The 26,199-nt window shown below is 35.3% G+C and overlaps 4 protein-coding genes and 1 pseudogene across 4 annotated transcripts; 2 read left to right on the forward strand and 3 right to left on the reverse strand.

Moving 5' to 3' along the window:
• LOC119641339 overlaps window positions 1-492 on the forward strand; it is a 1,529-nt pseudogene extending 1,037 nt beyond the window's left edge.
• Window positions 493-1,130: 638 nt separating this feature from the next.
• Window positions 1,131-3,013, reverse strand: LOC119641381. The gene is made up of 3 exons (XM_038039996.1): window positions 2,946-3,013; window positions 1,364-1,631; window positions 1,131-1,297 (listed from the first exon to the last, which is right to left on the reverse strand). Exons 2-3 carry the CDS (start codon window positions 1,605-1,607, stop codon window positions 1,131-1,133), a joined length of 411 nt encoding a protein of 136 aa, XP_037895924.1. The 5' UTR covers window positions 1,608-1,631; window positions 2,946-3,013.
• LOC119641380 (G patch domain and ankyrin repeat-containing protein 1 homolog) lies at window positions 1,720-2,841 on the reverse strand. Its single transcript, XM_038039995.1, has one exon. The coding sequence runs from the start codon at window positions 2,778-2,780 to the stop codon at window positions 1,728-1,730; it is 1,053 nt and encodes a 350-aa protein (XP_037895923.1). The 5' UTR covers window positions 2,781-2,841; the 3' UTR covers window positions 1,720-1,727.
• A 99-nt stretch (window positions 3,014-3,112) lies between the features above and the next one.
• On the reverse strand, window positions 3,113-3,989 carry LOC119641399 (LDLR chaperone boca). The gene is made up of 2 exons (XM_038040038.1): window positions 3,656-3,989; window positions 3,113-3,597 (listed from the first exon to the last, which is right to left on the reverse strand). Exons 1-2 carry the CDS (start codon window positions 3,803-3,805, stop codon window positions 3,196-3,198), a joined length of 552 nt encoding a protein of 183 aa, XP_037895966.1. The 5' UTR covers window positions 3,806-3,989; the 3' UTR covers window positions 3,113-3,195.
• Window positions 3,990-4,764: 775 nt separating this feature from the next.
• On the forward strand, window positions 4,765-26,194 carry LOC119641359 (vacuolar protein sorting-associated protein 13). The gene is made up of 31 exons (XM_038039948.1): window positions 4,765-5,041; window positions 9,014-9,298; window positions 9,373-9,732; window positions 9,800-10,021; window positions 10,093-10,229; window positions 11,882-12,119; window positions 12,187-12,472; window positions 12,570-13,140; window positions 13,198-13,862; window positions 14,163-16,234; window positions 16,296-16,340; window positions 16,432-16,470; window positions 16,544-16,704; window positions 16,772-17,141; window positions 17,220-18,010; window positions 18,065-18,223; window positions 18,291-18,446; window positions 18,979-19,713; window positions 19,778-19,905; window positions 19,971-20,262; window positions 20,328-20,465; window positions 20,527-20,667; window positions 20,738-21,009; window positions 21,071-21,291; window positions 23,261-23,418; window positions 23,492-24,316; window positions 24,376-24,476; window positions 24,689-24,827; window positions 24,893-25,176; window positions 25,482-25,620; window positions 25,687-26,194. The coding sequence occupies exons 1-31, from the start codon at window positions 4,942-4,944 to the stop codon at window positions 25,900-25,902; spliced, it is 10,446 nt and encodes a 3,481-aa protein (XP_037895876.1). The 5' UTR covers window positions 4,765-4,941; the 3' UTR covers window positions 25,903-26,194.
• Window positions 26,195-26,199: the final 5 nt, after the last annotated feature.

Below are 26,199 nucleotides of genomic sequence, written 5' to 3' on the forward strand. Positions count from 1 at the left end.
GTTTCTAGGTGATATCGTCATTTTTGCGAATCGGAGATTGCTGGCCGCAAATACTACACAGTTAAGCGGATTGATAAATGGACAGACGGACATGTTCAGGAGCTTTCAAAATTTGCAAGTGACCAAGAATGCCACTTTGAAGTTTGTTCCTACGTCTTATAAAGGGATTTAAAAAAAAATTGAAATTTGATACACTCCAATGTCGGGTAGGCTTGATCAGCTGTTTCCATTTTTGTGTAGGTTCACAATTTTCCATATTTATCTGCTATAGTTTATAAGTAATGGGCAAAACACCAAGTTTTCATTCCCTTTGAAAAGCACAGATGTTCTCAGTTTACGTCGTGCTGTGGGCTTTTCTCTTCCTTCCATCAATTTGATCCATTTTGAAAACCAAAACGCGCGCAAAAACGTTCAATGTTTCTGTCACATTTCCTGCGTCTTTTGCAGTTAAATAAGGTAGCTAATATTAACAATAGATTAGTCCATCTTTAAAGTATTTTAGGCTGAACCTTTTGTGGTTCCTGAGGAAGGCCACCATTCCCCTATGTTTTTTTTAAGTCAGCGGCACGCTCACCTATAACTCGGGCAAGCTAACTCCATTCAAATATAAATACGTGTTCAGTCACGCCATTTATAATTCACTTAGATATTCGTCCGAAAAAATCCGGTGTGCGGGATCCGGTCGAACAATAGAGTGTAGTAGGTTCTGTAAAACGTACGAACTTAATGCATCAGTAGTTGATTACTTGTAGGACAAGACGTTAATTTTATTCTCTAAAGACTAAATTTTATTCTGGCTATATGCGAAATACGGGAAGTCAATTGCTTATCGATGAGTTGTCATACATGACCAACTTTTCAATGTCCATTACCAATCTCTCCAAAAATGTCTTAATTTCATCTCGTTTCAACAGCGATTCGCCGATTGAAATCCAATCCTTTAGAAATAGAACTAACTTTCTCCTTATGCAAATAGTTCGAAACAGTCTTCGGCGACTGTTGCCACGTAACTTTGTACATAAAAATGTTTCTCTTTTCGTTTTTATTAAATATTGAGTAAATATTGTGAATATAAAAATATATGTTTGAATTCCTTATTTCGCAATACTATAAATTTAATTATGAGAAAACTACATCATGGGCAAATTGGCCTTTAATGCATTAATTTCTTTATGTTCTAAGGGTTTAATATTTGTACCGGAGTATGGTGAGAAATGCTCCAAGTCACGATGTTTATTCACCAAAATCTTTTGATCCGATTGCAGTATCTGTATTTCGCGCTCTATTTGCAACTGATCTAAAATTGAAAACCACCTTTTTAATAAATTGTTGAGAACATTTGTTACCTCGTTAATAATTCTACCATTTTTTAGAAGACCCAAGGCTTTTTCACGAGGCATTTTTAATAGCATGCTACCCACTGTTATCCATATTTTTGTCTCTTCTTTATCTTCGGGATTTTTCTGAACCTCCCTTATAGCTTCTCGATTCTGTTGGCGTCGTTTATCCAGAGCGATTAGCTCTTGCTTATTCATCAAAATTTTATCAGCTATCTCTTCAGTCGATTTAATAATTTCCAAGCACTTTTGTTCATCATTTTTGGACATTTTTAAATTGTTTTTTAACTAAAACTTATTAAAAATAGATAAAAATGTATTAAGCTTAGCTTAGATTTATTTTCTTTGAAGAGGACAGGGCAACTACATCCCTTTGATGAGCTTTAAACTTTAGCTTAACTCATGGCGTAATCGTTTTTCATGTTTCCGCTCTCTCTGTCTTTCTTTACGAATATCGTTACGATTGCGAGGTTTATCTTTGCCATGAGGTTTCTTACTGTAGTAATCGGAATTGTGTCTGCGCACGGCCTCTCTGTCGAAGGCTTGAAAATGTGTCACTCGCGCCACTTGCTGTTCAACACCAAGACCAGAGCGTCGTTTACGTATAACAGTCTTCACAGGATATAAGCGTCCATTCTGAGACGGTCCTAACCCGCTTTCTTTATCCCAACCTTGTTTAACCATCAATTGCAAGCCTTTATTGCGCGAAGGTATATTAAATTTCTGTAATTTATTTAAAGGAAGGGACGATCGAACATTAAATTGATGAACAGTAGAAGTATAATGTTGTCTTGGAGCCGTCTCCATAAAAGTTTGCTTGCATTCAGAACAATAGAATGGTTTCAATGGTTTCTGCTTATAAGAAATAGGGACTTTATCCTGGTCTGCTTGGCAATCTGGACTAGTCGGATTTTCCAATAATTCCGCAATATGATAAAAACCCTTTTTCAATGCTAAATCTTTAGCAGTACGCTGAGATTTATCTTTAATTGCACGGTTAGCACCTAGACGCAATAGTACTTTTACAGCTTCTGTAGCGCCAGCACATGCTGACATCATCAGACCCGACCAGCCATAATTATCTAAAGTGTTTATATCGTTGTCCTTATAACTAATTTGTAATAACTTCTCTGCCTTATTTTCAGTAGCATAACAATGGAATCTTTGCTTATCAAAGTTTTCTTGAGGTGTATTATGGTATTCCGTTTTAATGGGCGCGTTTTCCTGCTTGTAATTCTTCGAAATTTTTATATTTTTCTCAATTACTTGCTTATAAAATTGTTCGATTTCTTCACCATTGAATTTGTCTAACTCGCGTTTTTCATCAATCACAAGCTGATTATCCTTTATTATGCAACCTTCAGGAATGAATCTTTTCATTGGTATATTCAATGTAGCTAAAGCTCGCCAATTAGGATGCAGTTGCTCTGCCTGTGGTTCCATTTTTGTCCATAAATTTCTAAAACTTTTTCCGTTTTCTTTTATAATAACTATTTTTAGCAACTTTTTACTTTCGTATCTAAATCTGTTTTATGCGGCGTTGCCATATTGCATTTACAAGCATAGTGAAATTCAAGAAGACTTTTCATGTTTCAACCAAATCCTTACATCAATTATAATTTTGCTTTCTTCAAGCGACTTCTCTTACTTAGTTGCTAGTATTATATAGTAAACATATGTTTATTAAAAAAAAGAACAACGCAAAAACTTGTTCCAAAAATTTCTTTTATTATAAATAATCCATGTGCTCCACTTTTTTTTATAAATTCGCAAATTGTTCACAATATATTGCTATTGTATATTTCACTTGTTGCGAATGTTCTTTGTTCTTTTGCTTCTTCTTTTTCTTCTAAGCATTTTACAATTCTTCTTTTTGTGCATTTTGTCCAAAAGTGCCGGCATATTCTTTATTTTCTATTGTTACACCTTTGCAACGTTCTTGTTGTATTAGGAAATCCTTGGCTTCCCAAGCTTGCGAACCATCCTTAAATAGGAATATAGCGCGGTCATCATCGACCATATAACGTTCTGCTTGTATGTGATTATTCCATAAACCACTTTGCCATAATTTCGTGATTGTTTCAGCCTCTTCCCTTGTCGGATTTCCACTTACTGAGACAAATGTCATTAATGTTCGTCCCTTTTTAGAAGACTTAAGTAAATCTTCTGGATTGCCTGTATTTAATTTAGACAGATCTATTTGTGGCGGCACTCTCAAATGTTCCGGTAATTCATCCGGCTCAAGCGGCTCTTCATCTTCCTATAAATTTTATAACCATTAAATAGGATATGATATTTTTTTCAATGCAATCTTTTACCTCCCATTGTTCCAATAACCTTTCCATATCTGCATCTGAAAAGTCACGTAAATCTTTCTTAGCCCAATTTGGCTTTTCATTTTCCTTAAATTTCTTTGAGTAAGTTGTTGGACTTAAAGTTAATATAAAAACAAAATATACAAAAAGCATTGGTTTTTTTACAATTTCCGATACTTTGTGCTTAACTAATAAGACAGGTACAAAGAAAGTGGAGAAACGTATTGTTTATGAAGACACATACACGTCACAGTGTTTCAGCTTTACATACGTTCGTCATTCACAATTATTTTGTACAAGTCACATTTTCATTGGTCACAATAAAGGAAAAAATCTAACTTGGAAAGCTATCTGCAGATTAGATTAAGAAAATCTACCACTGTATGGGAGCTGATAAATTGAAGCTTCGCCTATATTCCCTGAGTTGGTAGAAGTATTTAAATTATAAATTTTTCATAAAATGAAAGATAAATTTAGTTTATAAATGTTTACACATATATTCTTTAAACGTGTATATATATGTTACACACATAAACAAATTTACAAATTAAATCTGTTTCCTAGACCTTCGAATACAAACACAAGAAAGGTTTGTTTTAAAGAAAGGAGTTGAGTTGTTTTTGTGTCTAGTCGATTTGGATGTAAAAGTACTTGGGCTTGCAGTGGACGCAGACATGCTTTACATTAATGTGCGCTAAAATTAGGTCCTCAATCAAGGGGCAGACACGCAACGATCAAAACAGTACTAAACCAAGTAACATCCCTAACAATTCGAATACGGAAAGCATTTGGTCACCCCAACTGAATTGTCAGCTGATCAGTTCCTAAGAAATCTTAGTAAGAAATGAATTCATAAGGGATTTTATTACATTTTTAAATTTCAAATAAATCTGTGAAATTGTTAAAAAAGAAATTCACTAAGAATAGTGATTTTTAATGCTTTAATTCCAATAAATAAATGTGGTTAAATAATAGAAATGCATGAAAATTTGCGTGTATGATGTCATCTTAAAAAGTTTTAAAAGAACAAATTTTTGTTTGAATTTTCTATTTTGTGTTTGTATGTAAAAGAAATAAACTTCGTAAAAACAAAACAGAAATAACGAAGGAAGATAAAAAGAAACTTAAGAAAAATAAAAGTAATATCGTGTAAATTGTTGTTGTTTTTAGCGGTAAATGTGTCACTGTATTTCTGTAAGGGCCCAAAAATCAATAGATAATTGTGCTTTAAAAGAAGCGGAGGGCAGTTCTGTGATTTAAGTTGTTTACTTTTTAAAAAATACTTTAACATGGTTTTCGAATCCATTGTAACCGATTTAATCAATCGGTTTTTGGGACAGTTTGTTGAAAATATGGACAACAAACAATTAAGAATCGGCATATGGAGTGGTGAGTATATGCTGGCATTAATCAAAAATTTTCGTATATGTTGAAGCACGTTTGACTTACTTTACTTTTTCGGTCATAGCTTTTGTCCTTGGATATACAATTTGTTTAGTCATCGCATTTTCATTTATCTAACAATCCTAACTCATAAAATGGAATTGTTCAACACAAAAAGTTTTTTATAATATATATATAGAATACCAAAATAGCTTCTAAAGTTTCATTTATGTGCACTTTCACAATTTAATTTTACTGCAAATACTCTGCAAATACTCTACTCTATGATTGTAAGCAATCACGCCAAGAGTGTGCTCAGCTTTCCGTTCTTCGATGGATAATATTGCCGAACAAGCCACGTACATATAAAAAGCAAGTGAAAGGAATATTTTCTTAATTCTTCACTTTGGCCAAAATGTCGGCAGGAAGAAACAATCGAATAATATCACAGATTATTCAAATGAATTAATCACAATGAAAGCGACGCTTTTGTTCTCGAACAGTTTTATTTATTTGACAAAATATATACATGCTTTAAAACAGTAACCAGGGCATAACGAAACCTTACAAACGACCATTATACAACGACAAATGACAATAAGAGATATCAACAGATTGGATTTTAAGTAGGGAAACAATTAAGAAAGCATTCGTAAAGGCGAGGCTTGGATATCTGCCATGCCAAGATGAATTATTACTTGATTATAACTTAGTTGGAATTTTGCATTGAAAAGCGATTAAGCAATTATTTACTTTTATATTCTTATAATTTGAGTTTTTAGAAAAGCAACAGTGTCATAACGTTCGGATATATAATAAACTAGGCGAAATTGTATCAAACACTTATTAGAAGGTCCTGAATGGAAACTGATTAGTATCAAGTTTCTCTAAAGCAAAATGAATTACAAGTCAATCCATTCCAAAAATATTGGCGACAAGGTCACGAATGAGGCATGTGCTTGTTTCGAGCCATCTTTTTTATATTCAATGCATTTACCATCCTGCTTTTAGCAGACTTTTTCCCCGCTTCACGACGAACGAAGCTATTTGCGATTGTATAGTTTGAAATTGTTTTTTGTTGTATACTTAGAAATTCTTATTTGCTCTTCTTTTTCTTTCTTTTGTGGAAGAACGTGTTATCGTAGGTTTTGTTGTCAAGACGCAAGGATTATGAAAAATAGTTCTTGAATTGAATGGCGTTTATGCCATAGCAAAAATCAATAAATGATCGTTCTGATTGAATATCGTTATAGTAAGCTATTTCTAGCACGCCCATGAACATCGGAGAAGAATTTGCGGAAAACAGACGTTTTCATCTACACCAAACAACAATAAAAGATAACGAATGGTCATATCTTTTGTAAAAGACTACTATGTACTACCTTCTCTCGAGATTCATGAAAGGCCACTTCTGGAACAAAATCCGTAAAAAAAATTTATAAACATTCTCGAACACTGATCACGGACTATCGCAAGTTCCTTAAAAAACTCGCAATACTTTTGAAAAGAACGCGAAGGCTTGGCCAATATATTCAGATATTTCGAAGAACGCTTGTGTTGGCGGTTGAACGTTACTATCGTATATTTTTTCAGAGGTTTTGATGAACATCGAGAAATAGTTCTTGATGCAAATTAATTTTTAGGAAAAATCTGCAAACAATAAATAATTTAATTTAATAATAGTTAATTATTAAATTTAATTAGTTAATCAATTAATTCTAATTAATTATTAACTAAATAATCATGTCCAAACAAAAATGTGAGCAGCACGAGTAAGCGAAATTGATTAATTAATTAATTTTTTCAAGATTAAAGAATTTAATTTTATTCAAAGGGAAGAGACCGGCAAACAAACTCAAACTTAAGAAACATAAACTAAATTAAAATAAATAAGCTAATCGTGCCAGCAATTTTATAGTTTGCAAAGCTAAAGCAGATTAGTAGGAACTTCTCGACTCTGCATCTATTAAAGCTGCAGCAGTTCAGGGATGATTTTTATGCTGCATATCATTTGCGGCACAGGGTATACTAAATCCGTTTAGAGCCATGTAACAACACGGATGATCGATTTGAAATTATTTCGCGAATTGGCTTAAGCTCGTCTGTCCGTTTGTCTACTAAATATATTGATGAAATTTGGTACCAAACGCATAAGTTATTGAAAAACATTTAGACTGAAGCAACGCTATTTCCCACATAACGTCTTATTTCGAAAAAGTTGTTATAAAAAAAAAATTGCCAATTTTCAATCTTCGTCAATACATAATAACTCGACATATTAAATTGACGTGATAAAATCGAGATGGATGGATGGGCTGCGTTTTTGATCGTTAATATGAAAAGTAAGCCTTCACATGGCAGGACTCTGTAATTTTTTATATTTTATAGAAACAATTAACTCTTAATTAGCAAGCGGCATAAAAATTAATTGTACCACGGGCTCTCATGAAAGCTAAGAGTTCACGTAGAAACAAATCGTGATATTTTATATTTTACCGGAAAAATAAGTGAAGTGTGTTATTAGACAACGTGATGTGCAGGATGGCCGGTCTTGCCCGACTGTAATGTTTTTGTTTGTTTATTAACAAGAAAATGCTTTCAAAAAATAATGAATGAATTTATAATGAATTTTAATGAATTCATAAAAACAATAATAAATATATATATATATATATATATAGATGTGAAGAACATAGTTATCTGTAAGTAATATGCTTATTATATGGAAAGAATATTTACTTTTGCACAATAAGTGCACTTATTCACCCACTCGTACTTGTTTTATTTATATTCACTAGTAGTCATCTAAATATGCGAGGGTTATTCGGTAAGGTAGGAAAACATTTTTTTTTTTTAACCCATTTCCATAAAAAAGCTCTTTACGTTGGTCCGCCAATAAACAAACCTACATCAACTAACAGTTACGCATACAATTTCGAAACATTTCGAAATTAGCCGTTATATGAGAAATGGTCGAAAAAGTGCTCAGATCCGAATGCTTTTCAAAAGGCTTTGATGTATCAAAATTCTTCAAAAAAAAATTGCGGGCTTTATATTGAACTTGTGAAAATACTAAACAAGACAGACGAACAGGCAAGATTAGATCGATTCAGCATGATTTTTGGTGGATATCTCAAGTCCATCTCGGTGTTGCATACATCCGCATGTTGCATGTCCTTATAAGCGCTGCAATAAATGAAAAATGACTCTCTCTCTCTTAGCTATAAAACTTATCATATTACCCTCGTACAAGCGAATGTGTGTGCACGGGGATTACTCGAAAACACTCTGAATTCTTTATATTGAATATCAACATTTGCGCACGTATTATCGCTCGCAATGAAAAACAATATATAAACATATGTAAGTATAACTAAATAGACATCGTATGTACACTGGGAATGTATGGCTAAATGTTTGCATAAAATTTTTCCCAAAATTAACTACACGCAAATAATTCTCATTACATATCTCATGATATCACTCAATAGATATTTCAAAGTGTATTTATTGCATTATTTCTCTCAGTGTATAAAGTTTCACACATAATGTGTTACATTCTCTGTGTGCTAGTAGCGTGGTCATGGCAAAAGAAAAACAAAAAAAAAAACAAGACATTAAGAAGGTGATAAAATTGGCTCATTAAATAAAACACTTCTCTTTTCCATATCTATTCTTAGGGGAGGGGAGGGAGCGTTGTATACAAGATTCGTTAAATGCTTTTGAAGCATAGAAATGTGCATCGAAAATCTCGTATGAATATTTATAAAGTCTTAGTAGATAATGTAATCGATTTAAAATGTCCGTATGTCCGTCAGTTTGCTGCAATCACTGTGCCACTCTTTATCTATTATTTCTTTATTATTACACTCGTAGAGGGGACATCCCGAGTAATCACAATAAAACAAAACTTCCGGTTCTCTTTAACGCATATTTGAAGATAATCGCGTTATCATTTTTGGTTGCTCTTCATTTCAGGTGATATTGTTCTGCACAATTTGAAGGTAAAAGATGGGGCACTGGATGAATTTGAGTTACCCGTTAATTTGCTGCACGGCTACTTAGGTAAATTGGTATTAAAAATTCCCTGGAAAAATCTGTACAGTCAGCCGATAGTAGCACAAGTAGAAGAGGTTTATTTATTAATTTCACCTAGACGTATGGTCAAATATAATGCGGAAAAAGAAGCAGCTGCCGAGCTAGCGTACAAACAGAAAACATTACATGCCGTTGATGAGGCATACCGGGCAGAGCAACAAAAAGGTAGCGCTTAAGAAGGTTTAATGTGGAAAGTATTATTTATTTGTTTTCCTAACAATTTCATTATTTATTTCAAGCTACCCGCAAAATGGATCCAACACTGGTGGAGAAATTGACGGCTCGGATAGTTAATAATGTGCAAGTGAAAGTATCAAATATTCATGTAAGATATGAGGATACAATAACCGCAAAGCTACCCTTCGCCTTTGGATTCACTCTACACAATTTGGAAATATTCACCACCGATGAAAATTGGGAAAAATGCTTTATAACTGAGGTAGTTAGTCAAGTTTTTAAATTGGCGACATTGGATAGTATTGCGGTATATATGAATTGCCAAGCTCTCACATTCACTTCGCGTACTTATCAGGAAAGAGTAGAATTATTTCGCGAGACTATAGCCCGCAAAGATATGGTGCCTAAGTTTTATACCTATGGTAAGAAAGTCGATATTTTTTTAAAGCCCATTACAACTGCTATTTGTATTTCCGAAATAATCAATAGTTTTGGGTCCAATTTCGGCTATGGCACAATTACGATTGAATTTAAGTCCTGCTCAGGATGATCCACCATTTGTTATTCCCAAAATTAGGTTAGACTTGGGTATTGAGAAATTAGCTGTGGGAATAACAAGCACTCAATATTTAAATCTTATGAGCCTTTTGGATGTCCTAGGTCGTATGTTAGCAGGCGCTCCATATCGTAAATTTCGTCCCTACAATACGCGTAAGTGAAAACAAATTTTTGAGCTTATCTTCTGAATAGAAAGTCACTTTTTCAATGTTGATTTCTTTCAGCTATCAAAGGCAATGCTAAAGTATGGTGGAAATTTGCTATAACTTCCGTATTGGAGGAGCAAGTACGTAAAAAACAACGTGTATGGTCTTGGGCATATATTAAAGAACATCGAAAAATTTCTAAACTCTATTATGAGGTATGTTATCAATTAAAATGGATTACATTACAAAATCATATCACAACATTGCGAGGTAATTATATAAATACCTATACTGATATTCTCTCTGCAATTCTGGGTAAACTCAATTAAGGCAAGTCCGAAGGAAAGATCTGGAAACGGGTACAAACATTTAGTTTTGCTCGAAAAAATCCTATACCAAAGCTTGCAGCTTACAGCTAGCTTACCTTCCATAAGAAATAAATCACTGCTATAAGTGTTAAAGATATGGAAATCTATTTAAATAAGGAGGAAGTTCTATTTTACATGGTCTGAATTTTCTTTTAAAAATATAATATCTAATCACATTGAAATTTTCTTTTATAATTGGCGTAGAGGCATTTGCCAGGGTTTTAAAATTAACGAGGATTGCCGAGGATAAAAAAAAATGTTCAGGTCAAAGTTTTCTTTTCTGGACAAAGTTTGTGTATGTGATTTCAAAAGGATATGTTTCGCTAAATGCAAGTTGATTGACCAGATATAAATTTGCCTTATGATATGGGGAACAATTTCTTTGCCTAGTCTACGGTTTAGAGGTGACTCTTAAAGATGTTTATAAAAACCAATCTTATTAGTGATTTGTTTTTATTTATTAATTCATTTAGACATGGAATTCAGCTGCAATAAAATGAGTTAATATTTGTACGCTGTATTACTTGCGGTACAAAAATGTATTAAGTTTATGCGCCCATTTACAATAGCCACAAGGACTTGATATAGACTCAGCTTTTATTATACCGATCGATTCAGTGGGCCTTGCTCCACTATAATAGTTTAGTTAGTAGGCATAAAAATTAGAAAAAATTAAAAAAAAAGGGGTTGATGCACAAACAAAGAAGTGAGTGAAGAAAATTATGTAGACATCTGGTTGGGAGGTACAGTTGCAACCATTGTGGATGCGTGATGGAACTATGCCAATAATCTGGTGCAAGCATGCAAAAGCTTGAAACCGATAGTAGTAAAAATATTAAGTTTATATAAAGTATTGAGTTAAAAATATAAAAAGTACATAAGAAGTCCGATTGTGAGGTTAAACTATAAATGTCGTGTAGGTCCTTTGCAAAGGACTTTAAACGGGTTGAAAGCTCATATGTAAGAAGAGCGGTTAGGCATATTAAACTTTGTCTCATCTGAAAAAACCCGTGAGTGAATAACAATTGTTAACTAAACTAAGGAGGAAATATATAGAATAAGCGAATGTTTCATCGGCCAAGGGAAGGTTATAAGCAGCAATCTTTTTTTTGATGAGATGGGAAATTCGTAACGAAATATAGCGACAATTGTGTTCTGTTCAATTAACATAGCGCCTGTAAGAAGGAGACTGCAAAAATAGAGGTATATCCATGCGTTAGTCTTGCCAAGCTGATCTATAGCTTTTTCGTAACGTAAGACCCGTCGATCTCACTGAATCATCGTTTAGTAGAACCTAACAGTGACCTTACCTTCCCGATGACAATCTCTGTATGGAGACTGCAACGTAGTTTTTGATCGACCACAAAACTTATAAAGCAATAGATTGGATAATCTAGATGCATACGCAACATAAATGGTTTAATTCCAAGCGAATTGTGCCATCTTGCAAACAAATGCTCGATTACTTTTTTATATTTTGTGTGTGCGCTTCTTTTTAGGCTCACAAAGAGCGTTGTCTTACTGCAAAGCCACCTCAGGCGTTGTTGGATAGATGCGCAGAGGGTGAAAAACGCTTAGATATGTTCAATTTGATTTTGATACGTAAGACGGTGCATTTAGAGATTGAACGTATGAAAAAAGAAGAGATGCAAAAGAAAGAGGAGAAAAAGAAACAAGGCTGGTTTGGCGGTTGGTATAGAAAAAAAAGTACAGATAGCCCTGCAACTCTCAGTTTAAGTAAGATAAATCTTATGTCTTTATATATTAAATAAAATTAATTTGGGATGATTTTGAATTTCTTTAGAGAAACAACTCCAGTCTGCCCTAACACCGGAAGAAAGAGGAAAACTATTCGATGCTATCGGTTATCAAGAGGATACTGCTCCATTGACACTGCCAGATTATTATGTAGCGGTTATTATGAATTTCCGTTTGAGCAACTTAGAAGTCGGTCTCTACGATGATAGAGATTTTGGTGAAATTTTTGATCGCGATACAATAACACAACATGAAAAGAAAAACGTTTTAGTTTTAAGGTTTTTGGATGTCAGTGCGGGGCTTCAGCAGAGACCGGGGTCCAAAGGATTGAAGTAAGGACAAAACAACATCATATATAAACTATGTATATAATATATACATAATATTTTTTCACATTAAATGTGACTCTTTTCATATTTCTCTTCTTAGTCTGACAGTTGGCATGAAAGAGCTTAAAGTGACGGGCTACACACTAGCAAAAAAACCGCCAACTTTAATCGTTTCGAAAATTGGCAGTAGTACTAACTTATTGGATTTATCGTTCGAGATGAAACCTCTAGATAAATCGTGCGATCAGCGTATACGTTTAGCAATGCGTCCTTTGCAAATAATGTATGATGGTGGAACTATTTTGCAGTTGTTGAAATGCTTTGTACCTGAACCGGACGTCAATCTATCAAAGCTAGAGGGTGCAGCTACATTGAAACTAGCGACTTACAAAAGTCGTTCAGCTACTGGATTGCAATATATGATCGATAGTCACCCCAGACTTGATATCGATATCACTTTCATGCCAAACATTATTATATTACCTATGGGAGGTATTTTCCGACCTGGCAAACAGTCGGCTGTTGTTGTGAGTTTAGGTAAATTACACGTGTCTTCACAACCACATGAACCCTTAGGTGATAATTTGATGAAACTGGATCAAGAAGAAATTATGGAGACATTGATAGCGAAAGCCTATGATGTCTTTAAAGTGACTATCGAGGATGTGCAGGTAGAAGAAAGCCGATTACTTTATTGTAATCTTATTGTATACTTGTGCCTTAATTAGATTTTAGTACCCTTTGCGGATGAAAATTGGGAGAAAATTATAAGACGAGGCTCTAGCGCTCGCATGCATTTATTGCGTCCAACATCTATAATAGTAAATGCCGAAGTGTGTGTGGTGGACAATGATCCCCGCTTGCCGAAAACCCGTGTAAATATTCTCTTACCTGTCATTAATTTGAATTTAGCTGAAGATCGCGTTATCGAAGCAATAAATATTGGGCTTAGTATTCCACAACCGCCCCCGAAAAAGGCTGCACCACCACCACCTAAGTCGCCAACGAAACCTACAACTAAAACTCCGGCTACGAGTGCGTTGAGACGATCAATGGAGGAGCGTCGCTCAATTAAAACTTCTCTGCAAGATGAGGTCATACAATGCACCAATCTCGAGCTTAGCTTTGCTCTTAAAGAGTTCAGCATTACCCTTTTAAGAGCAGTGCCTTCGACGTCGCGTGTCTCTGATACCGCATCTAGTTCGGATAGTACGTTCTACGAAACACCCGAAAACGAAGAAGAAGGTCCACTTGATGCCATCTTTTATGATGCCGATGATCTTATGCTAATTGAGCCTCAGGAAGCAGACGTCAACAAATTGCTTTCGTTTAAAGTTTTACAATTAGAAGTTGAGTTAGCGATGCGCACTTTCGAACTAGCTCTTAAAGCCAAGTAAGTTATTTTGTTTTATACTCGGAGTGTTCTATCAAAATTTTATGTCTACCATATTCCATGGGATGAACAAAATCCACTTGACAAAGACTTTTTTGATAAAATTATACTTTTTCTTAAATGAAACGTACGGAAAGACGGTTAAGCAGAATAAGTTAATTCATAATTGCTCGCCTGTAACATTTCGTGGTGTTCAGTTTAAATCGTTCCAGTTTGAGTCATGAGTTGATCTTGCAATTAAATTGTTTATTGTTTTGTGATTTTTTTTTCTGACTTTTTTACTTGTTTATGTGCTTTTAGCTTGGGAGCGATCAGCCTTATGTCTTATGTCGTGCTTGATCAGAAAGAAAAGGCGATTGTTTTAATTGAAACACCCGGCTTTACGGAAGGTAGACCACTATTGCTTGTCGGCCTTACCATGGTCAATAAAGTCACACCCGATTTTGTTACCAAATATCAGTCCATAGAACAATTAATTAACGTGAATTTCGCTGTGTTAAAAGTAATTCTGCATCAAGAGGATATTTTGCGTTTACTAGAGATTGCTGCTGAACTGCAAGAAAAAATGGGAGAAATTGGGATTAAACCGAAAGAGCAACAAGAAACGCAAGATCGTTCGAATCTAGTAACTGAGGACAATTTAGCAGCGCGTCTAAGTTCATTCACTGAAGAGACCAGACAAATGATGGAAGCATCAGTTCCACGTTCTTCAAAGGTAGCTAAAGTTATTGACAGCATCAAACTAAAATTGGTGGCCAATTTGGAAATGGTCAGTTTAGAATTGACCTGTGAAAAGCGATCCCTAGCTTTGATTAGTGTTAGCACCTTGGATGCTAATGTAATCTTAAAATCGTCTTATACAGAAGTGAAGCTATTTCTGAAGGATATATTGGTGAGGGATACAAATGTTCTTACTAAACATCCGGATTTCTTGAGTATCGTTGGACACGATGCCTTAAATTGCAAAATTGTCTTATACAATCTGGAGGAAACGAAAGATTACAATAAATACGATATGACACTTCGCGTAGAAGTGGGCGGCATGAAAATCGTATTCGTTAATTGGTTTTTAACATCGGTGTTGAGCTTTTTAGCGAATTTCCAAGCAGCCCAACAAGCTATAAAAAAGGCTTCAAAACAAGCCGCAGTTGTAGCCAAAAAGAACGTAATGACGAAGGAGAAGGTGTCTCGTATAAAAATGAATCTATACATAAAAGCCCCGGTTATCATAGTGCCGGTCGATTCGCAAGCCACAAATGCCATTGTTATCGATTTAGGTCATCTGCATATAGCGAATACAGTTAGCGATATTATAGAAGAAGAAGATAAAGCGGAACCGCTTGTTATTGATGATATGAAAATCGCGTTGGAAGATATGCGAGTAACACGCGTTCAGATTTTAGACGAGCATCAAAAAATGATTCTTCAAGAAAAAGGCGAAGATGAAGTTGATTTGAGCTACGGTTTCAAGGCAGGCGTCAATATGATGGAGCGCAGTAACATTAATTTAGGTTTGAAACGAAATTTAACGTTTGGCTGGGTGAAGTCAGCACCTGAAATGGACGTAAGCGGCCATGTGCAACTTCTCGAATTTCGTCTCCTTATGGATGATTATGGCGTGATAATGTCAATACTTAATCGTAATTTGAAAGAAGGAAAAAACGAATTTGCACGCGTTGAAGTAGAAACTGATCAACGACCAAGTATGGCGTCTGCTCCAACCGTTACAACATTACCAACACAAGTCCATGAAGAGCCTGCGACCAAAACTGTAGAGACTGCTAAAGATACCCGTAAGGCGGTTACTGTGAAAAGAAAACGAATTAGCGAACAATTAAAATTCAATATACAAGTAGACGGTTTTGTTTTGCATCTGATGACTCATCCAAAAAGGGGTCTGGCTCGCTTCGGCATATATTATCTATCATTAAAAGGTAGCAAATTGGTGGACAATACATTCACGACCAATATGGTCCTTTGCAACATACAACTGGATGATACGCGCCCGGATACAACGAGTAAAATAACTACTTATATGTGCCGCAAAGACTGGCTTACTGTGGATGTCCCCGACAAACTTATCTCAACGTCTCTCGAAATTATAAGTCATTGCTTGGACAACGATACCTACATGTTAGACGTTACTGTCCTTTTAAAAGAGAACGAGACCATGGTGAAGGCAAAAATATCAAGTTTCGATATAATATTATGCGCAAAATTTTTACTTAAACTGACTGAATTCTTTAAAGTACCGGAAATAGCCGAAGCGGTCACACCAGAAAAAGCCAAGGAAGTTGTTACCCTTCATACTACTTTCGCGAGGGAAAGTGCTATAGCAACCCAATCAAAAAAGTCGGTACAAAAGACACTAAGTAAGACTCATCTGCGGTACAACGAATTATTATTTTTATGAAATTGTCTCTCATTTTACAGCTTTCACAGAGCCGACAACTTCAAGTAAAACACCAAGTACAACGGGTAAGTTACGGTACCGCGAGTTAATATACATACATACATATATATATATATATATATATAAGTATATGTGAAATGTTCTTTCATTTTGTAGCGATCGTAGAAGATACTAAAAAGAGAAAAAGTTCAATTAGTAAGTTGCGAGCTACGCTTAACTATATGATGAATTAATTATTGTAATAATGAAATTATCTTCGATTCTGCAGCGATCACAGAAGTGACGGAGCGACCACACGTAACATCTGCTGCATCGCCACAGCCAGCCCAACGTGAAGGAAATATTAACGTTAGTTTAGTGATAGATGAACCGAGTATAATATTGATAGAATCATTGGATGATATGAACACAAATGCTGTCATTTTCAATGTAAGTGTATATTGCGAAAGAAATCTCAAGAGATAATCGAATCAATTGCTAATAATTATTATCGCAGATGCAAGTGCAACTTAATTTGCGGATTGTGGGTGAGAAACAACTTATAAAGGGTACAGTTGACGGCTTGAAAATGTACTTGTGTTGTTTTTTACCGGAACGTCGTGAAGCTACACGTCATTATATATTGCATCCATGTGTGATATCATTACACGGATCTACTCCGAACGAGGGCGGTCTTCACATTAGTCTTGCTTTCACTGATGTCATCTTGAATGTGTCACCTGCAGCCTTAGAAATTTTCAATAAGATCGGTCAATCAGTTAGTGGCCAAAACGTAACCAAATTGATTAAAAAACACCAGCACCATTTGGAAACCATTTGGAAGCAAAAGAAATTCGAAAGTGGCGATTATTGGTTTACCGAAATGGGTTAGTAAAACATAATTCGATTATATCTTATAAATAATATTCATTTTATTTCATTTCATATATATGTTGGATGTGAAGAGGAAGGTCAAGATGCCGTGTCCTTATTAGAAAAGAAAAGTACTGCACCGGCGAAAAGCGAACGTTGCGTTATAGAAATGCCATGTGTAATTTTGGTTGTCGAATCCGGATTAGGTTATTATACGCATCCGCTTATATCGTTAGATACTCGGTTAAATATAGCTGCTAAAGATTGGAGCTCTAATTTAAACGTTAGCGGTGGCTTAACTTTATCCGTTAACTCCTATAATCAAGCGTTAGCCGTATGGGAACCGGTTGTTGAGCAAAATGAATTATTCGATAAGCGCGGAGAGCGAGTGCTTCAACCTTGGGAGTTAACTTTCAGTTTGTGTACGGAAGAAAGAGTATCGGAGTATGATCCAACTCAAACTGACCGTGTTCAAGTAATTAAAATAATATCTACCGAAATGCTTGAAGCGACAGTAAGCAAAACGTTCATAAAACTTTTGGCCTCCCTAGGAGCGGCCTTCGGCCAAGCTATGGCTACTGACGGCATCGTTAAGCCGGACGTAATAGCGCCGTATATTTGTCAAAATGATAGCGGCTTCGATATAACTATAAATTTTTCAGTGGGTATATTTACACCACATGATTGCCATCTTCCTACTTGGCCCGGTCATCGAACATTAAATAAACCATTAGTGTTTACATTTTTGGACGATAGTCAGGGTCTTGAAGAACGTAATATTAAAAGTTGTGTTGTGCCTAATGGTCATAAAATTTATTTGCGAACTAAAAATCTTGATACGATATCAGTTGCCGAGGAAGAGGAGTATAACATATATGTTAAGGTAAGTAGCGGAAATTGAAAAAAGCAGTGTAATTCTTTCCGTTCTTTCAAATAGATTGGCAACGTCGAGCAAAGTTTAATTTTACCAATGTCCAAAGTCGTTAAACGTTATTTCCCTTTACATCGGGGTGAGTATTTGGAAACTTGGGGCGTCGTTTCAGATGTCACTTCCGAATACGGCTGTACTACCATAAATATTCATGGAGTAGTGAATGTAAGTAACGTGGAGAGAGTACTCTTTGCTTGCAAATTTAATCTATCCTTCTATCTATTTTTCGCAGATTGCAAATCATTTCACAATACCGATCAAAGTGTTTTCAATCCAACCCGATATTCAAGAAATGCTGCAGATAGGCACAGTACCATCCACCGGGGTATTCCACGTACCATTACAAGCCATACATTCAGAAGGAAGATATTTGCATTTTGCTCCTGAGGTAATTTGGAATTTGGTATTTGAGAAGAAAGGATATATGTTTGCCATAAGTGCTAGCAGAAAATTATGTTCCTATTTATTTTTATATTTAGAGTTAACCTAAAAATTTTGCATTATACTCTAATGTAAATCTTTCGCATTTTTAAAAAATGCTTCATTCAGCTTCAAGTTCATCATTTTATTGGTAAATTCCAATCTTGTGTCTGTTGAAAAGATGAAGATATCCCCCTTTGGGTGCGATGAACTGACACATAAGTAGACCTGTGAGAAACTTAAAATAAATATTAAGCCCAAGTGCGTGATCAGAAGCGTTTCATAAAAACTTGTCCTCAATTTGTAGTAAAACTTGGACTCTTTTTTTAAATCCCTATAACGGAGAAACTTGCATATAAATCCATATTTATACAAAAAAAAACAAATCGCATTCATTCAATTAATCCTTGCTTGCAAATCCAGAGATCTATTAAAGTCTGTCTGCCTTGTATTATCTAGTCTAAAGTAAATATATTTTTTTCTTTTACGTCTCTTTAAAGTCTTACGAAGTTTCAAAGAAGGGAGTTAAATGGGATAATTTTCCTACAGATTTCAAGTACATGCGTCATATAAACTGCGAATCGAAGTATACATTCGAACCGTTTTACATTAATATAAATCGTGAAAAAACCGAAATTTATTATGAACTGACGAACAAATATAAAATACCTAGTGTTTGTTATACGTTCCATTTGAGACCACCAATGTATTTGCGTAATGCTCTACCTATTAACATAAGCGTTTCGGTAGCCGGTTGCGCTCGCAATCGTGCCATTAGCGATACCATTTCCGAGCGTACGCACAGTAGCGACATTAGTCAAAGAGAGCAAGACACACCAAAGAATTCACATCCAGGAACGCCAATAACATCTCCAAAACCACCTCAACCGACAATGTCGCCGCCAACGCGCCAATCACCGATGCGGGAACAATTGCAAACTGATATCATGAAAATGCTACCTAGTGACGATCCAACCGGTTTAACGAGATCGGTTATGCAGAATACTTCACCGTTGACGTCAGCAGCAGGTTCAACAAGTGAGACAACTCAATCGAGCGACATTTCGATTGTGAATCCCCCTGCTAATGCTGGTCGAAGCCTTAATTTGGACGATGACTCTGACGATGACATGAATCTTGGCGAACAGGAGGTAGAAGTTGGTAACCTGCTGCATTTGCCAACAATACAAATTCGCGGACGATCCAAATATCCTGGAAATTATTTGGTTATAAGGGTAACGAACAATGGGAAACGAAAAGCGCCAATGAAATGTTTTCAACTTTTCTTTCATATTTCAGATGATACAATATTTGGAAAAAGACTGGTCCTGCACTACAGAAATTCCGGACAATCGTCCACAATTTACGTCGTGGAAATTTCATTCCTACGATTCGGAAAGTCCTATGGCTCTAGATTTGTATGTAAGGTAATTTCTCAGTATACTTCAATAATGACTAAACAAAATTTCAATAATGATTTCCTTTTTCGTAGATTTGATGATCGTTTTGGTAGTTTGGTGATTACATTATTCAGTCCGTTTTGGTTGGTTAATAAAACTGGCCTAATGTTAAGTTATAAGACCGATAACGAATCGGTAGATGTATTATACCATCCATCTGAATATACTGGACCGATCTTATACGCATTCCGTGGTAAAAATTTGTTTGAAAAGAAAAGTTGCGCCATCCGCGTGGAAGGTGGAGATTGGAGTAAACAAATACCTTTACATGTGGCTGGTTCCACCGGCTCAGTGACCTGCAAATATAAAGGTTTTCCATTTCAGGTGTGTCTTACCTATGGTTTATTTTTCAAGAATTATCGCTTACTAATGTTTTCGAAAATTATTAGATCGGTGTTCACAACTCTTTAACGAAGAACTCATTGACCAAGCACATAACATTCATACCGTTCTATACGATAACAAACAAATGCAGTTTCGTCATAGAAGTGCAGGAATATTCCCGTCCAGGTGATCCCTGGAAAAAGGTAAGTATTTTTAAAAAATCATCATCGGAGATTATCAAATTTTTGATTTTGGTCTATATAGCTTCCCGTAAATCAATGCACTCCGTGGTGGCCTAAAAATATTTCAAATCTTATGCTGATAGCCAAAGTGGGAGCCGATCGCACAACCCCTTTTAAATATTCTGAACCATTTCAAACTTTATTGCAGTTGGTTGATAATCGGGTAAGAAGCAAAAAGAAACATATATAAACTGTCTTTAAATTATATAAATCTTAATTTATGATGATTATAGTATGGTGGAATTAATGTGGACATTCATGTCACTGAAGGTGGTAGTTACATCAACTTCTTCGAGTATCGACACGGAGATGCTCCAGGCTTGTTAATCAATCACACTTCAAAACCCATTAAATATCAGGAAAAGAAGTTCGGTTCGGAACGTACTCTTCATCCCGAACATGAAGTTCTTTTCACTTGGGGAGATTCGGCTGGAGAGAAGTTGATTGTCTTTGGTGAGAATAAAGTAGAATACGATTTTCGTAAAGATGGTATGGGCCACTTAAAGTTAGTCTTCTGTTAATATCGGCCAAGAATACAAATTGCTTAAAGGAATTTCTTATTATAGATTACAAGACGATATAGCCGCGTTTTGGACATCATTTTTGGATGGTGAACAGCGCATTTTATTGTTTACGGAAAGAGAAGAAATTGCTTTCCGTTCAGAAACTACAGCACTTTTACAGACGATCACGCAATCGGTAGAAATCAAAATTCATGGCATAGCTCTATCACTGATAAACAACGATGCGAACGTCGACATCTTATACTTAGGCATAACGAGTTCAGGTATGTAAAGACTATAACAAATTCTTTCGAATTTTTGGATATTACTTTTCTGTTTTTTTTTACGACATCCAAAAATTACTGACTAAATAAATCATAGTCAAGCTTCTTAAACTATTGTACATTATTACGGTACGCGCCTCTAAAGAATAAGTAAGAGAATCTATCCTAAAACATATATACATTAGTAACTTTTCTACAAATAACACATGTTGAAGGCAATTTTTATACTCTACACTACTACTGGTGGATATTTTAAGTTTGTGCGGGCAACTGGAACACTCAGACTGACTTGAGATAGACCCACCTTTTATTATACTGAATCCGATCATGTATTCTTGTGTACAATTAATACGTCACAAATTGGTAGATATTTTAATGAAATTTGATACACTGATGTTTTCGGAGTCGGATAATTTTTCCGACCACTTGGTAAGTCGTTATAAAAAAGGTTTTGTAATTTTTAGAATTTCGGAACACAATGCGCTTAGATGTGAAAACTTTAATGTGAACATTTTCCGAACTCCTTGGGGTTCTAATGAAAAATATGGCTTTATATATCAAAAAAGTCTAATTGTAAATATTTTATGATGAAAACTTGTCCTTAGTAAATCAGTGGTGATGAATTTAGTTCGTACGGATCTATATTTCAGACCGCATCATATATAAAAGAGGAGTTCTTACGAGGGCAAAGCCTTTTATGGCGACAAAGCCTAATGAATGTTATGACGAGACCAGATAGAAAATAATAAAATCTTTGACAAGTAAATTAAGTTTTTCAAGTTTAGGCCACGCTGACGTTTAAGTAACCTTCAATATATGAGCTTTCATAAATATCTTACAATTCCACAAAAAAAGTGATTAAGAAAGTTATATTCGGCCGGGGCCGAATCTCGCATATCCACCACTATGTTTTTCGCATTCTACTCTCCAGGTTCTTTTATCTGACACCCATATCGCTGGTATTATTAAGAAAAAATTAATCGCGGTGTCTATCGTATTCATTTCAAAAACAACCCATTTTTAGGCAGATAATATATCTTCATTTAAGGAGGGGACAAAATGGTGGTAAACATTCAGTCTTGTGTCCCTTATGAGAAATAACCATAAAATCTCAAAAAAATGAAATAAAATGAATTTAGTAACTTTTTTTGGGCATAGCGGATGTTTTCCATTTCTACACGTAAGGAGCACAGTGCTTCGTAAAGTGTATGTGGAAATTTTCAGCTTTCTATTATAATTTCCGAATAACGAGCAAAAATCGAAAAAACTCTTGTTAAAAGAAAGGGAATTGCGTTCAGTTTACGCTATACTGCACGCTTCCGTTATGACCCATTTGGCTCATTTTCAGTAATAACCTGCGTACGGAAACTTCCAATGTTTCTATCAAATTTGAAGTCAATATATTCATTTTTGCGACCAGGAGAGTGTCAACAACACACATCACATAGATACACAGATGGACAGACATGACTAAATCAACCCAGAATTTCACGCTGATCAAGAATACATATGCTTTATAGGGTCTCTGAAGGTACTTTTTGGATGTTTGCATATATTATGAAAAAAAAAAATAAAACAAAATTAGTATGCCCCCATCTTACAGTGGTGGGTATAATATCTTGTCCGACTGTAGCGGTCTCACTTATTTGCACTGAATTTTTTTCGCCTATATTGTAAGCACTATCCGTTTGCCATAATATATTCAAATATCTCGTCCGCTACATGTTTTGACCTAGATACCTCTTCAAATTTCAGATAATTTATAGACAATAAACTTTATAAAATGCGCGAGTTTTATCTAATTTTTATTATTCTCGATTTTCATATACATAGACATTGACCTGTTTTCACTACGTGGTCTCTGAACTAGTTTCAGTTTCTTTAAAAAAAAAAAAAAGTTATGACCGTTTTGCGGACTACGGATTACAGGTTACAACTTATTTATATTGGGCTGCTTTTTCTTCTCTAGGTATAATTTGGGAAGCAAAGAAAGAGAAAAAATGGCACTATAAAGCACTGAACATGCATGATAATGCCATAGTGGAAGCTCGTTATCAGCAATATTTGGTGGATAAGGCTGTCATTAATGCTATAGAGGCCCCTTATATGTTGGACGATAAGCAAACGGTAAATGAAATGTTATAAATAAAAAAAATATAATGATTCCCCTGTTTAACGTAAACATTTTACTTAAACGTAGATAAATTTCGATGAGATGATCTTACGGAAAAACAATTCCAATCGCTTCCTCAGGCGCATAGCTCTTCCAGGCATTTGGCTTATACTGAACGCGTCACCCTATCAAGTGCAGTTACACCTAAAAGTCAATCGCATCCAGTTAGATAATCAAGTAGCAGACTGTGTATTTCCGGTAATTTTGGCACCAATACCACCACCGAAAACTTTGGCCAAAACAGTATCTTTCAAGCCGTTCATCGAAGCCAGCGTTATTCAGAAGAAAATGGCTAACACCAGTGTTAAACAGTTCGTGTATCTGTGTGCGCTGATACAAGAATTTCATGTGAAAGTGGATTTAATATTTGTAATGGCGTTGGTACAGATGTTTGCCGCACCGCATGATGATGATGCAGAAGCCAAATTCTTTAAAATAGATGTCGAGAGCATAGAGAAGCCATTAAGTAGTTTGGTGTTAGTTCAATCGCAACATGAGACAAAAAATTTTTACGATAATTTACATTTGGGTCCATTAAAAATCCATATAAGCTTTTCGTTAGCCGGCCTGGAACCTTCGGCGTTACCAACTGTCCTATCGAAATTTATTCAGGGTGTTGGAGTCACATTAACAGATATCAGTGATGTTGTTTTACGTTTAGCTTATTTTGATCGGATTGGCTTATATTACACGCAAAGTCAGCTCGTACGTGATATTGTTAGACATTATGTTGGACAGACGGTAAAACAAATTTATGTCTTGGTATTGGGCTTAGATGTATTGGGCAATCCTTACGGTTTGGTAGTGGGATTTAAAAAAGGCGTTGAAGATCTATTCTACGAACCATTCCAGGTAAGCGAGGACACTTATATAATTTTTAAACCGGCTCTTAACGAAAATATTTATTTAAGGGAGCTGTGGAAGGTCCTGGCGAATTCATTGAAGGTATGGCTATAGGTATGAAATCATTATTCACTCATACAGTAGGAGGCGCTGCCGGTGCGTTATCGAAGTAAGTTTCTTCTTTCTATAGTTGTGCTTAATATCGTGGCCAATAAACATTGACAGTTTAGCTACGTACAAATTTTACATATTGTCCGTGCAAATCATTTTTAAATGCATAGAAATGCAATTGAATTACTTTGACCATTTTCGGCATCGTTCGGTTTTCTTGAGTTCATTATCCCAGCATTAAGCATTTAATACTTTATTTGTTCTTAACAGAATTACAGGAGCAATGGGAAAGGGCTTAGCTGTACTCACCTTCGACGACGAGTACCAACGAAAGCGACGCCAAGTTATGGTTTCGAAGCCGAAAACTTTCCACGAAGGCATGGCCCGTAGCGGGAAAGGTTTAGTTATGGTAATAAAAATTACATTTATTCGAATCGCAACAACTTTAACGAAATCCGTATCTATTGCGTGTAGGGTTTCGTGGAAGGTGTAACGGGCGTAGTTACCAAGCCAGTAGCTGGAGCTCGTGAGCAAGGTGTGGGAGGCTTTTTCAAAGGTGTGGGTAAAGGAGCTATTGGTTTGGTTACTCGACCTGCATCCGGCGTTGTTGATTTTACCTATGGCACCTTTGATTCGGTCAAAAGATGCACTGAAATACAAGGGGAAAGTAAACGTATGCGACCACCACGTTACTTCTACGATGATAAGGTGGTGAGACCGTATAACCGAGACGACGCTAAGGGAGCACAGTTGTTGAGGTACGTTTTTTAGATGAAAATTGTTAAATAGGAATAGAGATTACTAGCAGAATCATTTCAAATATTTCCTTTGCCATTACGGGATCACTTAGGATTTGATTTTCATTTCCGGCTTCCCCGGAAAATTTTTGGCGAAATTTCGTATTTTGTCATGCCAAACGTTTTATTCGCGTAATTTTTTCCTGAGAAAAGTCATTTGAAACGATTTTGATGTATAAATCTATCGCGTCACAAAATCCATAGAAAATATTGAATATTAAGAAAGATTTTTATTTTTTAATTTTTTTTTTTCATATTACACACAGGGAAGTTGAAAAAGGTCGTTACCTTAAAACTGACATATTCATGGCGTCGGAAGAAGTGGTTCCTGGACGTGAATTTCTATTAATAACGAATCATCGCCTGCTCTACATTACCCGTAATGATGTATTTGGCACATGGCCGGTAAATGCATATGAAAATTATATCAAATTATAACGTAACACAAATGATAAATCCTTTTCTCATTAGGTACAATGGACTTGCCTAATTTCTGATATTGTCAGCATGGCACCTACAGAAGGCGGGATTGAATTTACATTCAGAAAAGATAGTAAAAAGAAGACCTTTAGTTCATATTCCAGTAAGGATTATACAGTAAAAGCAATAACAATAATAAGACAACCAAAACGTGAAAAAATGCTTTACACGATAGAAGCGCAACGTGCCCTTCGAACACTGGAATGAATTCGTATTGAAGCTAAAAAACGACACAAGGAATTAGATACGCACATAATATCGAACTCTACCAAAAATACTTTGTTATAATACTTTCTATTCCGCCTACGCCACACTATTAAACACTATTCTCTAGCTTTCTCCTAAATTATAGATGTTTTTTTTTTCCCACCTCCAAACAAAAACAACATAAATTACACGAAAAAAAACGAAATTAAATTATGAAATGTTATGTTTTTAGTTATCTTTTTTCATTTAAATTTTGTACATGTGTTTCAAAGTAAAGAAAGTATTCTGTTAAGTTAT

Source organism: Glossina fuscipes, unplaced genomic scaffold (assembly GCF_014805625.2).
Source record: "Glossina fuscipes isolate IAEA_lab_2018 unplaced genomic scaffold, Yale_Gfus_2 148, whole genome shotgun sequence".
Taxonomy (NCBI): Eukaryota; Metazoa; Arthropoda; class Insecta; order Diptera; family Glossinidae; genus Glossina; species Glossina fuscipes.